Genomic DNA, 15498 nt, shown 5'->3' on the forward strand with positions numbered 1-15498 from the left:
GGTTCAAAATATATTTTTCCTTAGAAATGATGAAAATATGGTAGTTGGCCTAAAGCTTTTCAAAGTAGATTGAAAAGATCCACCTAACACCTTTTAAAATGCTATGGTTGAACACACGGTTAAGCTAGAAGTTCTCAGGCCTTTTTGCAAGCATTCCTTTCCCGCATGTCTACCTCCGTCCCAGTATCATAGTTCTGGCTTATTAAATACAGTGAGACAGAAATCTGGGAGTGTTTGGAGCTATGTCCCGGCTCTCCCCTACCTTTACTGCTTTTTTGATGGTGGTCAATGTCTGCCCATTGAGAAGACACAGCCAAGACGGGCAGTGAATTCAAATGAGCCAGCTTTATTTATATACAATAAGTTTATCCATTAAAGAAGTTATATGTTTATTTTGGGAACATAGTCAGAACTCTTGGTCTGACATTAACCTGTAATGAGAGGGAGAGCTACTGAAAAGAAGTAAAGAATTTGTCAGTCCATTGAACTGACTTATTAACAAAGCAGCCTTTCTAGTGAATATATATTCTGCACATCAGCTGTCTATCCACTGGTGCTGGTGCTCGCAGAATAAGCAGTTAGAAGGGGCTCTGGTTAGCCCGAAAAGTTGATGTTTGGCGATGGATGAGCAGATGCTTGTTGCATAAACACTGATAAAAAAAAAATAGTGATCCGATATTATTAGGAAGGTGATTAGGGAAAATGTTACCAGTAGGGACCAGTAGAAAGAAAGCAATGCATCGTTGCGCTGATGTTTCAATTCAAGCATGAATTTCTGACTTACTACCCTATAAACTTAACATATACTGTCAGATTTGAGGATTGTTCAATATCAGGGCATTGTAAGCGCTGAAAATACACTTCTGTCTGAATTGGCAGAACTGGTGTGTACGTACGCTTTGGCTCTAAATACGTAGGTTGTGGAGTTTAGTGGGCTGAAGGTAGAAGGGCAACTCTGATGAAGAATTTAAGGGGAAATTAATCATAATCATAAATAATACCATTTCCCGTGACTTCTCTGCCCTTTAATGTCCATGAGAACTCCTATGCAATACTGAAAAGTTGAGACTTTTAAACTTAGAAAACAGGACAGGAAACCTTGCTCTTTGTAAGGCTAAAGATATTGTGAACTCAGATAGCACTGTCAGCCTATTCGATGAAACACCCAAATCTAAGCTGCTGAGCTAGGGCCTCCTGTGTCGCCTGCTTCATGGGAAAAATTAGGGGAGCAAATTGGTACAGCAAACCCAAGTTTCACCCCCAGGAAGCCTTGGTTTGCTGAAGTGAGAAGTAAATTGATAGCTAGTGCCAAAAGAAAACAGATTCATGTACCTTTTCAACCATTTTTCCTGCTTTCTTGTCTGTTTCCTCATCTCTCAGACTCATTAAGCTACCCCACTCCCCTATTCTGCTACTCCCAAGAATTGTTGGCAAAGGAGGTAGGCTCACAAACCATGGCATGATTTACCCCAAACCCTGCTTTTCTTTTAAGATTCTCTGCTCATCGGTTGGATAGGACCCAGCTCCTGTAATGGTGTCTGATTTCCATTCCTATCCTGGTAGTCTTGCTTTGCATGAGTCACATCATCTCCCAGGCCAGTCAGTGGTTTCTTCAGCTCTAAAATGAAAGGGTGAATTTGGATGATTTGTCTTGCTGCTTCTAGCTTTAAAAATCTGTTAACCGAGCTAGCCCAGATTGAAGACAGCTGCCAACTTGAGACTGACAGAGTGATAGACTAGATAACCCTAGAAGAGACCTCAGAATTCATGCAGGTCAGCCTTCTCATTTCCTAGATAAGGACATTGAAGCTCACAGTAGGTGAATACCTGCTCAGAACCACACACCTCATAAGTTATCCATGGGCAAAGACAGCTTTGGCTTGATTTTGCTTTTCATAAATATTGATTAGCATTATGCATGATTACTCTGAAATAAGTAATTAGGCATAAGTTTCTCTACTTCTAAATGATGCATTGCTTGAATTTTTCTTGCCTACCAAGTACCCGCTATAATGCTTTTAGTTAAACACAGGAATTAGAGTCCTTAAAAGGTAAATGCCTTGGAATTTTGTTTCTTTAAAAAAAAAAAAAATGGCTATGAACTGTACTTTAAAGCTTGGCCAAAAATGTGGTTAGCCCAGAGAATCACTAAGTTTTATTTATAGGAGTTCTATGAGATTTTCCGGGGTTTCTCGTTGCTGCAGGTAGAAACCACTGAACATTCTGAGGGGTATTTTGTGTTAGCCTGCTCCCAACTTCACAGCACAAATTATTTCTGACTTCCCAGCACCCCTTCCTCTCTCCTCCATGCAAAGAAAATATTTCGAAGCTGTATTTTCAGTTGACTCTGTGATCTGGGCTTATTCACTTGCTGAATCAGGTCTGCTTTGGCTGCTTTAAAAGGTTACATTATATACATGGTATTGGTCTCACTTTACTGTATACACAGGGATCTTTAATCATTGAGGAGCTTGCCTCTATGACCTGCTAAGGAAATGTGGAAATTTGCCACCTTGGCATTTTTGCAGCTGTGCAATCAAAAATAATTTGTTGACTCAGTGATCGAAAAGGCGAATTGCTGTTGGTTGAAGGGACACCATGGGGGCAGTAACAGCCTTCTCTTTTTAAAGAAAATTCCTATTAAAATTATTTAATGTCTCAAGCATGTAGACAAGAACAAAGAGTGATATAACACATTCCCTCTACCCGTCGCTGTGAAATCTCTTTGTCATTGCACTTCCTGTCCCTCTCACCAGTCTTCTTTTTCTTCATATCCTTTTCACTCTCTACGAAGTATGGAATTTTTTGTTGCATTTACTGTCCTGACCCCCACTAAAATATAAGTTCCACTAGGACAGAAATATCTGATTCCTTGGTTTGCTGCTACATCCTTGTTAACCAGTTTCTGGCCTTGTTCTCAGTATTCACATATTTCTCAATATTGATCAATTAAATGAATTTTTCCATGTTTGCTTCTTTTTATGAAGTAGAATGCGTTTGGGGGGTTCTCTCCACAACTGAATATCTTCCCCTAAATCAAATGTCCCTTCTTCCCTCCCTCCGCAGAGGTAACCAGTATTGTGAATTGATTGATGTTTATCATTTTGTGCATGTTTTTATATGTTAAGACATATTTAAGTACATTCATTGACCAGTATGTAGAATTGTCTTGAGGTATTAGAGTTGTTTATTGTATAAGTGATAATAGAACCTTTTGGCTTTACATTGAACTATATATGCAGGACTGGGAGGACCAACCCAGATAAGTCAACAAGCAGACAAGTAGGACAAGTCAGTAGAACCTCTTAAGGAAGACCTTCCATGTCCCTTGAATAAATGCAGAAACAAGCTATGTACCAGACAACAATTAAGCTTTAACATCAAAGAATGAACATGTCTTGGTTTTCTCATTTAAAGTTTAAGAACTGAGATGCACTTAATGTGTCTGTGCCAGAAAATTGGTCATTTCTTTGCAGTTTTCGCCAGATAAAGAGTCCTAATGGTCCAATTAAATCTAACAAAGTTTAAGTGGCCTACTATTCTCAATAAAACATTTTCCTTTCTCTAGTTGAGACGGGAGAAGATCGACCTTGAAAATACTTTGGAACAAGAACAAGAAGCGCTAGTTAATCGTCTCTGGAAAAGAATGGATAAACTTGAAGCCGAAAAGCGGTTGGTTTAGTCTTGCTTTTTAGTACGGGGTGTATGTATGTGGCTAGATTACCGTTCTGATGTGACTGAAGAATAACAATGAAACATTTAATTTTTTCATTGATGCACATCATTTAAATTTGCCAAACAAAAAAAAAAAGTTGAAACCTTCTGAACTATTTTCATGTTGGTCACCTCTTCATACTTCTTTCTTACTATTGCAGCAGAATTTTTCATTTGGCGTCAGGCTATGAATAAATTAGTCTAGGTGCTATTGTTCACCTTTAAATTGTTCTGAGAGATGATGGTTGGAATTTCAACTTTTTACCTTATTGAACTGGCTTTCCCAATTTTCTAAAATGCGTAACGGATGTACCATTTATTACACATCTTTAGAGTGTACTTAATTAGGAAGGCTAAGATTTAAATACAAAAATTGTCTGTTTTAAAACTTGCCGTAAAGAAGTTTTTGTACATTTTTAAGGTTAGGATTCTTTGTGTTAAATGTATGTACATGGATGTGAAATAACATTTAACAGTAACCATTTCTTGAACCCCTCTGCATGATACTGTCAGGCCTTTATTTTTAAGTATTTCATTCTTAATGGGGTGGATTTGCTGGAGCAGGGCTTGAAAAATGGCAGGGAGTTCTGTATGCGAGATGTGTGTATAGGTGTAGAAAGGGAGTTTCTTGAAAATGTTCACTAATCTACTTTGTTTGTCAGCCAGAGTCCTTTTAACATAAGTATTTGGTCTGGATGAACACTCAAATCATTTTGAGTTCATCTTAAGATTTGCAAAATAGAGACATACCATAGGCTTTAAGAAAAGTGAAAATTAGAGGTATATCTATAGGGAAATATTCAAGCTGTACTTGAATCAAACTATGTTTTGCGTATTGCAGTTGTACTAATAAACTAAATCATGAAAAATTATTTAATATAATGAATGTAGGGACCATTACAACATTTCACATATCTAGTTTGCTCAACAAGAACAGGCCTAATTCAGTTTAGCCTTAGCAAACTCAAAGGTAAAAAGTTAAAAACAAACAAAACCAAAACCCCCAGCAACCTGTAAAAGAGGACATGGAGATCTGTTGCTATTCAGTCTTCTTTTGCAAAATGTAATTGAGGTTTCATATATATCAGTATCAAATTACTGCATTGAGCAATATGAAATCGGCATTTCATAAATCAAAAGCTGTTGAATGTAAATAAGCATTTTATGTGATTCTAATTAATGATAATTGTTGGAGCTCTGCCAATTATTAGCCCAATAATTTTTGTGCCGTTTTGAACTTTTTATCTTTGCTGTAGCCGGAAGCAAAGGGTTTTCCATCCAATTTGCCACGCCCTCAGGATTGGTGTTTCTGAAAGGAATTTTAGAAGCTGAGTATCTATGTTACACTAGCCTCCACAAAGATTCATAGTACGGAGTTCATAAGTTTCAAGAGGAAGCATTGAGACAGTGGAACTCCTTTAGCATCTCCATGCCCTCAACCAACATGTCGAACAGACGATATTGTATGTCAGACAGGCTAATCAGAAGCTTAATTACCAGTGAACATTAAAAAGTAAAAAAGAAGGATGGACGGATCCTTCAGCTCTGCCCTTTGACTTGAATACCAGATCAGAGTGCCGTGAAGTTCATGTGAAATGGGCAGAGTTGATGAGCAACCCCATGACTTCATTCTGGTCATTTTCAGGAGCTTGCTGTTAAAACAAACCCTCCAGCTAGTATATTGTTCTGCCTTTCAAAGGGAACTATTTTTCATTGTTGGAACTTTTCTTTTCAATCAAGAATCCTGCAGGAGAAATTAGACCAGCCGGTCTCAGCTCCCCCATCACCTAGAGACATCTCCATGGAGATTGACTCTCCAGAAAACATGATGCGTCACATCAGATTTTTGAAGAATGAAGTGGAGAGGCTGAAGAAGCAACTGAGGGCCGCTCAGTTACAGCGTGCGTAGCTCTGGTTTCACTGGTCTTCTTTGCGCAGAATTAATCTATTTACCAAATACAGGGTTTTGCTGATAGCTACCCTTTAATTTGCATTAATCAAATTCATATTGTATTTTATTACCAGTACATATTCATTAAGTCTGTTTGTCATTCTGGAATAGATTATTTCTAAAAAATATTGTAATAGGGCAGGGAAAATAGTTTAGAATATAGAAAAGAATTTAAATAATTTTAGGAGGGCCCAGAACCATAGGTAATATTTTTAATCTTCTCGTATTTATTGCTAGGATTACACTAACACAAATATTGCAGAAGACCTCAATGTACTTTTGGGGCATTAAGGCAAAGAGTAGAGTATTTATCTTCCTTACTGCTAATTTTACTTCAGCTAACATTCGTTCATGGTACTTGAAGAATAAATGCTTTTGGAATTTATACTTACTGTTTAGGAAAAAGTCAAAGTGTTGAGTTGGAAATCAAAGGAACTAGATTTCTGTATACTCGATTAGGGCATTGCTTGGGTCTCTCCTATTTCAACTTTTAGGCTGCTCATACTCTTTTGTTTGAATAGATAATATAGTGAAAGGTATGCAGGGGGGAAAAAAGTGTTTCTTTTACCTCAATCCCCAGCCACCTAATTCTCACAGTTACACATTTTTTATATATTCTTCTGAATATAAGTATGTGTGTGTATAAACTTCTTTTATACAAATAGTACAGTGAACATATTCTTTTGCATTTTTCTATTTTGATTCATTATATCCTGCTATTTTTTCCTTGCTATTATATATAGAGCTGCCTTCTTTTTTTAAAGGCTACTTTAGTATTCAGTTATGTGATTATGCCGTAATTTAGTTAACTAGCCCCATACCAGTGGACCCTTCTTGGTTGTGATGCTGCAACCATAATGAATGTCTGCATATACATACATTTGATAACTGTGTAAGCACACCTTCAGGATAAATTTCAGGAATTGGATTTGCTGAGTCAATTGGAACATACATTTACAATCTCAATGATTTTATCTTTGTTTTCTTTTCTAAAATGCATTGTAAATTCTTGTCCAGTAGTGCATCTGGGATGGTGTACCAGGATCATCCTTGGACCTTTAAAAATTACCAGTGTGCTAGTTTCCTATTGCTGTTGTGACAAATGACCACAAACTCAGCTTAAAGCAACACATATTATAGTTCCGCAGGTCTGAAGTCAAAATAGGTCTCTCTGGGCTAAAATCAAGGTGTTAGCAGGACGGATTCCTTATAAAAGGCTCTGAAGGAGAATCTGCTTCCTGCATTTGCTGGCTGCTAGAGGATGCCTGTGTTCTTCGGTTCCTGGCCCCTTCCCTGCTTTGACATCACTCCAACCTCTGCTTTTTTATCACATCTCCTTTTCACTCTCTCTGCCTCCCCCTTATAAGGACCCTGTGATTACATTGGGCCTAGCCAGGTAATTGAGGATAAGTTCTCATCTCAAGGTCTTTAACTTAATCATATCTGCAAAGCCCCTTTTTACCATGTAAGGTAATAAATATATTCACAGGCTTCAGTGATTAGGATCTAGACATCTTCGGGAGTCCATTATTTTGTCTAACCCCATATAGGTTTCTGGGCTTACTTAATGGGTACAGTCTGGTTCTCTGTATTTTTTATTTTTTTTATTTTTTTTTAATGTAGGTAACTCCCATATGTACCCTGGATTGAGAACCACCACATATATTCCATGAAAACATATTGTTTGCTTTAGGGCGTTTTTTGAGTTTTGCTGTGTTAAGCAGACAATTGTCTTCTAGCACCTTTCTGAACTCTTTCCAGTGCCATCAGTTTGCCTTGTGCTTTAGACAAAATTTTTAGAAGAAATCGGGATGAAATTTTCATTCTCACTGCTTCTTTCTACTGCACTAATGTGGTCTTTGAAGAAACTGCAGAGGCATCCATAAGTGATGTTCTGATTTTTTTTCTTGTGAGGACGGAGTAAACTGAACCAAAGACCAACAAGTGGCACTTGGCTCAGATGGAGTTTAGAGGATGAGTTAATGACTTTTCCTCATCCATCTACCTTATCCATATCCTCAAAGTCTACCTGTATCTGAACTTGAAGCTCCCTCCCAGTATTTCTCACCTCCGGTTGAACGTTGGGGAATCTCCTGGGGAGTTTTTAATATGCCACTGGAGAGGCCTCATGCTCAGGGATTCTGATTTATTTGGTTTGGGTGCGGTCTGGGCATTGATATTTTTCTAAACATAAACTTGAAAAAGAATGCAAAATGTCCAGGCCACCTTTGGATCATTTGGGAACCACCTCTCTGGAGTCTGACTGAAAGTCACCCTCAGTTGAGGCTGTCTTTGACTAAATATTGCAAGATGCCTGAGTGTGGAGAAACATAAACTGTATCCCCTAAGCCCTAGGGAGCTCTAGGTGAGAGAAGGTAATGGAGTAAATAAATGGGAGTAAATCCAGTCTCTTGAAATCAAGTGTTTCATTGTGCCAGCAGAGGGCGCCCAAGCAATGCCGTGGGTCAGTCACCTGTGTCTGGGTCTGGAAAACCCAGAGGTGTTAGAACTGGTGCCTTCTCTAAGCCCTGGCTTCTCCATTAATTGCTGAACTGCCAGAATGTCTTCTAGCCACCTCCTCTGGTGCCTGACTTTCTTGTCTATAGATTATTGTTTAAGGATCCCCTGCTGATTTCCCCAGATGCTAAAGGATTGCCATTTTCTTTGAAAGACAGTGTTTCCTCTTAACTGATTATATCCTAGAAACCTCATGAATCCTCAATTCTGCGAAGCTTTCCTGTTTATGGAAAAGAAAGGTAACTGGCTCTGACAGCTGCCCTTCTAGTTCTAGAAACAAGTACTCCAATGAGCCAATCTTTTGTTTCTCATGGAGCTAGTGAAAAATTCTGCATGCTTGCATATTTGGGATGAAGTAATTTAAATCGTTTTTATTAAAAGTACGATTTCTAAGTATATTCCCAGCATGCCTTCAATTAAAAAGATTTTCTGCATCCAGATTAAACAGCAAGGTTTCTGGTTATATTGAAAACCACTGAGGGATTTAAATGTTTAGTGCCCATAATAGTGTTTAATAATTTTGATATTTTTGTTTGAATTTCTAAAATGGGACATTCAAGAGCTTTTGTATATTCTGTAATAATGGAAATCATTGAATATTTATCATTAAAAGTCATTATTTGCTAAAACGTCAGATGTTCATGGAGTCGCTTAAAGTTGAAACGAATTTGATGGACTTGGGAGTTGAAAAAGGGTCAGTTTGTGAGAGAGAAATGGTCAGTGTGCCATTCAGCTCCTTAAATTTGGACTTGGCTAATAATATGGAGCAGTAACCCATAGGACTCTCTCTTAGATGCGATCATGGCTACTCTGAAATGTGTAGCTATTTTTCAGAAAAGAGAAGTAGATATTACCTTTTTTTAAGATTTTTACTTTTCCCAAGTTCGTTGGCTAAGAAAGGAAAAAGAAGGAAGATGGGTAAACACTGAGTTTGTAGCAAGGTTATTTTGGTTACTTAGTAACAACAGATTCTGTCTGAGGCAAAATAGAAAAAGGGCAGGAATGTCATATTATGTAATTTCTTGGAATGGTGCTGAAGTGTGCAAGAATCCTGCACAGAATAATTTCAGAACAGCAGGGCTCATGACCTAGGGAATTCAGCAGAAGGAGAATCTAGAGCCATGAAGATGTCAGTTCCACATTTCAGATTCCTAGGATAGAGAAGCTGAGTCAGCTCTGGCCTGGGAGGTCAGTGCGGAACTAGAGACCTCAGCATGGGGTGGCTGTTTGAGAAGGGTGTTCGTTGTAAGTGTGATGCCATCCCAAGAGCCTGGCTGCATACAGGTCTTTACCTGCCTTGTAACTCAGAAAGGCTGTGCATGAGTCAACACATGCACACCAAAAATTAGCTTATTTGAAATATGACAGTTGTGTACTATGTCAATTTCTATTATTTAAAGAATAACTTACTGAGTGTGTTCTAGTATACTGGGTCTCACTGCGGGTGTGCAAACAATTGTGACAGCCTCCCATAGGAGACTCGCCACACTGTGCCTTGTGTTGAGGAGCAACAGGATTGGTGCTCAGAGGGTCCCCCGTGGGCTGAATCTGTTTCCTGGACTGGGCCCCCTCCCCTCTTAGCTCCAGCAACATAAAGAGCTCTGGTAGTTGCTAAGTCCAGACGTAGCTGCAACGTCACTATTTCTTCCACATAAAGCATTTTAGAAAGCAAGTAAGTGGGAATGAAAATACTGAAAGTCCCAATGCCATTTTTCATGATTTTGATAAATGCAGATTGTTGGTAAACATTGGCACTTTAAGTCCAGATTTCATCTGTATGTGGGAGAGTGAGAACTCCTGTTTCGTAGTTATTTGCCTATAGCACAGGAGCTGCACTGCCATCTTTAAGATTTGGACATGATTGCATAAAACATGGTTTCACTGAGAACTCTGGCTTTTCAGATTCAGAGAAAATGGCGCAGTATCTGGAGGAGGAACGTCACATGAGAGAGGAGAACCTGAGGCTTCAGAGGAAGCTGCAGAGGGAGATGGAGAGAAGAGAAGCCCTCTGTCGACAGCTCTCCGAGAGTGAGTCCAGCTTGGAAATGGATGACGAAAGGTATGCATGTGTCTTATGAGCCTTATTTAAAAACACTAACCAAGTTCCAAGAGGTCTCTTCATATACCCTGTTAGATGTGGAAGGAGATGGCTTTAAACATTTATTTGTGATGATGAATGCCACTGTGTTGAAATAGTTGTTGAGAATGGGAAAAAGAAGATTGACTGGTGTTTTTGTTTTTGTTTTTTGTGTTTTTGTGTTTTCTTTATGTGGGGGGGATTTTTTTGTGTGTTTTTTGTTTGTTTGATTTTACAAAAAGCAGGGGGGTGGGGGAGGAGTATGTTTCCAAAGTTATTTGGTGGGAAGTGAAATGGAGACAGAGTTTGCATTTGTGATGAATTCGTCTAATCCTGTGTTATGTCTGTTTAAAGCGTGGAAGTATCTTAAGTCATAGAGACGGGTAAGCAAGCAGTGGTACAGCCTGAGGAAACAAAAGCATACACAGGTTGAAAGAATCAGCAAGAGGCAGGTGGAGGTTGTTGAAAGCCAGAGGCCTTGCCTTAACACACTTAGTAACTTTTGAGCATTTTTGCAGTTACTTTTGAAAAATAATGCAATGCATTTACCTGCTAAAGCCTAATAACATCAGGCCCCCTGATTATCCCGCCAAGAAATGGGCTGAAATAAGAGTCATCCTTTGGTTAATTAGAAGAAGTAGTATCAACATTTCTCTCCCATACAGATTTTCTTCCCCTTCTTCTTTTCCTCCTGCTGCTTCTTTCTTCCCCCTCTTCTGTACTTGAGAGTAAGGTTATTTCTTAAGATAAGCAACAAATTCAAATTGAAAAAACAGTCATACAGCAGAGAAACTCAACGGTTGGGGACCCGATCATTTCGGCCAGGACATTCTCTGTCTGGGTCAGGGATGTCCTGGCCTTTCACGGTCAGTATCGCAGTGCGGAACATGAGACTGAGCTTCCTTGGGGCCCCTCCAACAGGACTGAGCAGCCAGTGTCTGAGACCAGGGTCTGCTCATGAGTGTGATGAGTTGTACAGGCTGTTGATGTCAAAACACGTTGTTTGAGAACATGTGGGCAATATTAGCACATCAGCACTCTGTCTCCGTTTCTATTATTGAACAGATCCAGTGGGTTAACAAGGCTTTTGATCAGTTTGCTGTGGACGATGGTATTATCATTTCAAGAAAAAAGTCCGAGATTTCCTATAATGGCCTATATTTTTATAATAAAAAAAAAATTATAAGAACAGAGCGATGGGTAATGCTATTTAAAACAACTGTGTATCTTTCCTCATTTGAAGAGAAAAAAGATTATTCTTTCTCAAGTTTATATCATAAAACTATCATTCTTAACTCTGAATCTCACTGATTTCTTTCTGTGTCTCATTCTCTCTGAAATCCTTGTCTTCTAAAAACCATTTGGCTGAAAACATCAGCTCAAATACTAAATAACTTATTAACTACTTTATTAACTACCGTAAGACACAGAGCAGACCATGAGTTAACATACACAGTATTCTGTACCTGATTATGAGTCAGACACGCAGTTTCAGAATTTCTTGCAACTGTAATGACAGTACTAAAGCTATTTTGATTTTCTGGATAAATACTTTTTTTCAGAACTGATACTCCAGGAGGTTTGCTTTATCTTTCGTAGGCTGGATTAGTCCAGGTAGAGTATAGCTGCCCAATAAAGACATCTTCTCTCCCTACTGGGAATGATGATGTCACATTTGGGAGAAAGAAAATAGTCGGACACTTGAGACGTCTACCAGTGTGTTTATTCCTTAAAGACCAAGAGGCAACCTGAGCTGCCCAGCTGGGTGTAGAATACAAGAAGTCTAGCCCGTTGCCCCCATGGTGGCTGCTGTAGAGTAGAGGAAGAAGTAGTGCTTGAGTTTCTAGTTGAGGGACACATGTCAGATTCAGGAGCCTGGTTTTTTTTTTTCGCATTGAATCACCAGTGTAGAAATGTTGGTGTTAAAAGTTTCTCCCATGAACTGATTGACTGACTCTCAGGGCTGAGATCGTCCCTCGGATACAGATGCCTGCATATGTGGCAGTTTCTTCCTTTGGCCGTGAGACCTGTGAAGGATAGCTTATCAGGAAGTCTCTCGAACAGAAATTTTTCCTCATCAGCAGTCTTTTAAGTGTCTTTTATTATATCCTAACATGTGACTGTTTGTTGAGGAAGGCTTTCCTTGTGAGTTGTTGGCATTTAGTTCACGGAAAGACGTATCTTTAATCTTTTATTTGATCACATAAATCTCAGAGGGTTTGTATGGTTTTGAGTTCCACGGAACTATTTAAATGTAGCCATTACAGCGTAGCCTGTCTGCACATCTTGGGACAGTGGAAGTAGAATTTTACACAGCTGTCATGTGATGGAGGAAAGCCTGGTGCTGTCTGTTGTGTGGTGTGACACTGTCTCCAGGCCTCCATCCTCAGCTCAGACGTCGGATTCCCTAACCTGTACTGTACCTCTGGGGAGAGAGGCCTGCCAAGCAGTAGAACAGCGAGAGTCCATTTTATATGTCTCCTAGCTACAGCATCACCCTCTAAACATTCTGAGTTTGACCTCAAGATGTTAGGTCAAACATTTTCTCATAGGAGCTTTCTTTAAGAAATGCAGACAGACGATTCTGATCATTACTCCCCCTCCCTCCGACCCTTAGGTGTTTTAACGAGATGTCTGCACAAGGATTAAGACCTCGCACTGTGTCCAGCCCAATCCCTTATACTCCTTCTCCAAGCTCAAGCAGGCCTATATCACCCGGTGAGTACATGTTCCCAGCTACTACTGTGACTGATTTCTGGTGCATCCCTGAATGTGTTCCTTCTGGCATATAAAAATCTTGTAAACAGAGAGGATGATCATGTATTTTTGAGAAACATTGAAACAAATCGCTATTAAGACCAAGTCTTGTAATTTTTAAGCATAAATGTTATAATGCCAGCTGGTGTTTTTCTTCAAAAAATTTGTTTTAACCTGAAAGGAATTTACCTCCAAAAACCTTTTTAAAAAGACTGTCTTTGACTGACCTTAATTTTAAGTGCCAATGGATGGACAGAAACCTTGAGTAGATTTCTAAGATGCATCATAGCACATCTTTCATGGGTTCTTTTCATTATGTCTACATACATTATCTCATTTTTATCCACAGGCTAATTAATATAGGCATCATTTTTCCCATGTTAAAATTGAGAAAGCAGTCATTCAGAAGTTCAGTAGTTACTGGTCACATGGCCAGAAAGTGGTAAGGGACAGGGACGGGGGTGTCTTGTTTCCAAAGCCTGTGTTTTTTCAAGCAAGACCTACCTCCTGATATTTCCAGCGAATCGTGAGTGAGACTCAGTCCTCATAGTCAGGAACTGGCTTTGCTTCTGCTTCTGGCTTTACTCCTCAGAAGCCTTTCCTCAAAGGCGTGCTTGTTTTCTTCTGACCCTGAAAACTCTCTCCCTGGGGTCTCTGGCTCCAGTACCAGCACAGTGTGGGGCTTTGAGGCCAGGAGGGCAAGTAAATGATCCAACAAGGAAGAAAGAGAAAGCAGGGGGGTGAGGGTTGGCTAGTGGAGTAAAGGGAGGAAAGAAAAGGTAGCAGGCCAGAGGATCGCATCTTGTGACTGAAGTGACGAGACTGAATGTCTTGTGCTTGCTGGTAAACAGATTTTAAACAGAGTTGAGGAAATAAGGGGGGAAGTGGGGGTTGGGGAAGTAGAGAAGGAGTTTCACAGCAGAAAGAAATGAAGCGACTGCTTTGGTAGGGTGGCAGCAATAGAGGTTGTGGTTTTGGAAAGTAAAGCAGCTTCGTATTAGGTTGACATCTCATTTTATCTGTCTATAATAATTTAAAACCAGGGATGCACTTCAGATTGTTAAAGGGAAAATGCTGCAAAAATGCAGGTTGCTGTAGATACAATGTAAGACAGAAATGGCTTGGTTTTGTGAGTTTAGGATTTGATTTAGCCCATCTCTGTGCTGCTGTGATTTTTTTTTTTTTTTTTTTAAGTGGGGAAGTCAAAAGAAAGTTCTACACAGGCAGCACATGTCCCTTCTTAGCCTCTGACCAAACTTTCTCCTTCCATCTGGGGTTGACCAGTCATTGGGGTGGCTCACCAGTCCCTTCATCTGGGTTCAGGCATATAATTCTCCCACTTTCCAACCTCTACTCTCTCTGCTGTTGGAAGGGACTTTGAAAGGTCAGGTTTCTCCACCTAGGGCCAATGTGCTCTTTCTGGCATCCATCAACTAAAGAGGGGCTGTTTGTAAACCAAAAGGATTTTCTGTTGGAGCAGGGGCTTGATCATCATTCTTTGTTCTTGCTCAAAGGATGTACCTGAATCTGTTTCTCCTATTTTCCTGTGGCATTTAAGTCTTTCCAAAAGCTTATCTTCCTAGCTTCTCAGTTTTCCCCAAATAGCACTTCGGTTTCATTACCATGATAAAAGTCTTCTCTGCTTTTGATTTATTGATGTAAAAGGAAGGCATAAGTTAGGAAGAAGTGAAATGGAGGGTAGCTTTTATAATGATGATGCTCATTCATATTATGTATAATTAAAGATTCTGTTTGATTTACTTAAACATAAATCTGTAGAGGTGTGTAATTTCCAATTTATTAAATATAATGTTGTGGTCATTGAAAAAAGAAAAAGCAAAGGTGAGACCTTTGTTGGGAATATTAATTTCTATTGTAACATTCTCCAGGAAAATTTCATTCCACTTACATAATTTCGACTTTCATTGCACCCTGTCTCTAGGGTGGGGCTTACTTGTGTTGGTAAGCTATTTGGTTTTCGCTTAAACTACAAATAAGTAGCACCTAAGGTTTTCAGCCAGCTTGAGTGAGAACATTTGAATTCTATTTTAAGTTCTATAATATTTTCAAAGTAGATTTTATCTTCTATTTGGCAGCAGAATTACTCCTAACCTAGTCCATTGCTGCCCTGTACATAGTATGTCAGCAAAACCTGAATTTTCAAGGTTCTTTTCACTTTGTTTTTGTTGGAGGAACTTGTGGTTCTCAGTATTAAGAATATATCATCACTTCCTCCGTGGAATTATGTTGTTCTTATAGTTTTCATTTCCAATTTAAGCATTTTGGCTCTTATTCCTACGCTGCCTTTAACATTGGGAATCTTGCATTTTCACCATTACATTGAACTATTTTGAATCCTGTGTCACAATTTGACTGAAAAGTACATTTCCTAGGACTTACGAAAGATCCTCTTTTTTATTATATGTAGAGTTATAGAAGGGCAGAGTATTACATTCCAATAATTGTTTTTCAAGTAGTCCAT

General features: G+C 39.1%; 1 protein-coding gene across 1 annotated transcript in view; it reads left to right on the forward strand.

Annotated features, from left to right (window-relative positions):
• The window catches only part of CCDC6 (coiled-coil domain containing 6), a 97629-nt gene that overhangs the window by 72340 nt on the left and 9791 nt on the right, over positions 1 to 15498 (forward strand). The window contains exons 4-7 of the mRNA XM_016127619.2: positions 3569 to 3672; positions 5455 to 5615; positions 10085 to 10241; positions 12877 to 12977. Coding sequence (XP_015983105.1) covers positions 3569 to 3672; positions 5455 to 5615; positions 10085 to 10241; positions 12877 to 12977 — 523 coding nt within the window. The remainder of the gene's footprint in view (positions 1 to 3568; positions 3673 to 5454; positions 5616 to 10084; positions 10242 to 12876; positions 12978 to 15498) is intronic.

The sequence above is a fragment of the Rousettus aegyptiacus genome, unplaced genomic scaffold (assembly GCF_014176215.1).
Source record: "Rousettus aegyptiacus isolate mRouAeg1 unplaced genomic scaffold, mRouAeg1.p scaffold_m13_p_6, whole genome shotgun sequence".
Taxonomy (NCBI): domain Eukaryota; kingdom Metazoa; phylum Chordata; class Mammalia; order Chiroptera; family Pteropodidae; genus Rousettus; species Rousettus aegyptiacus.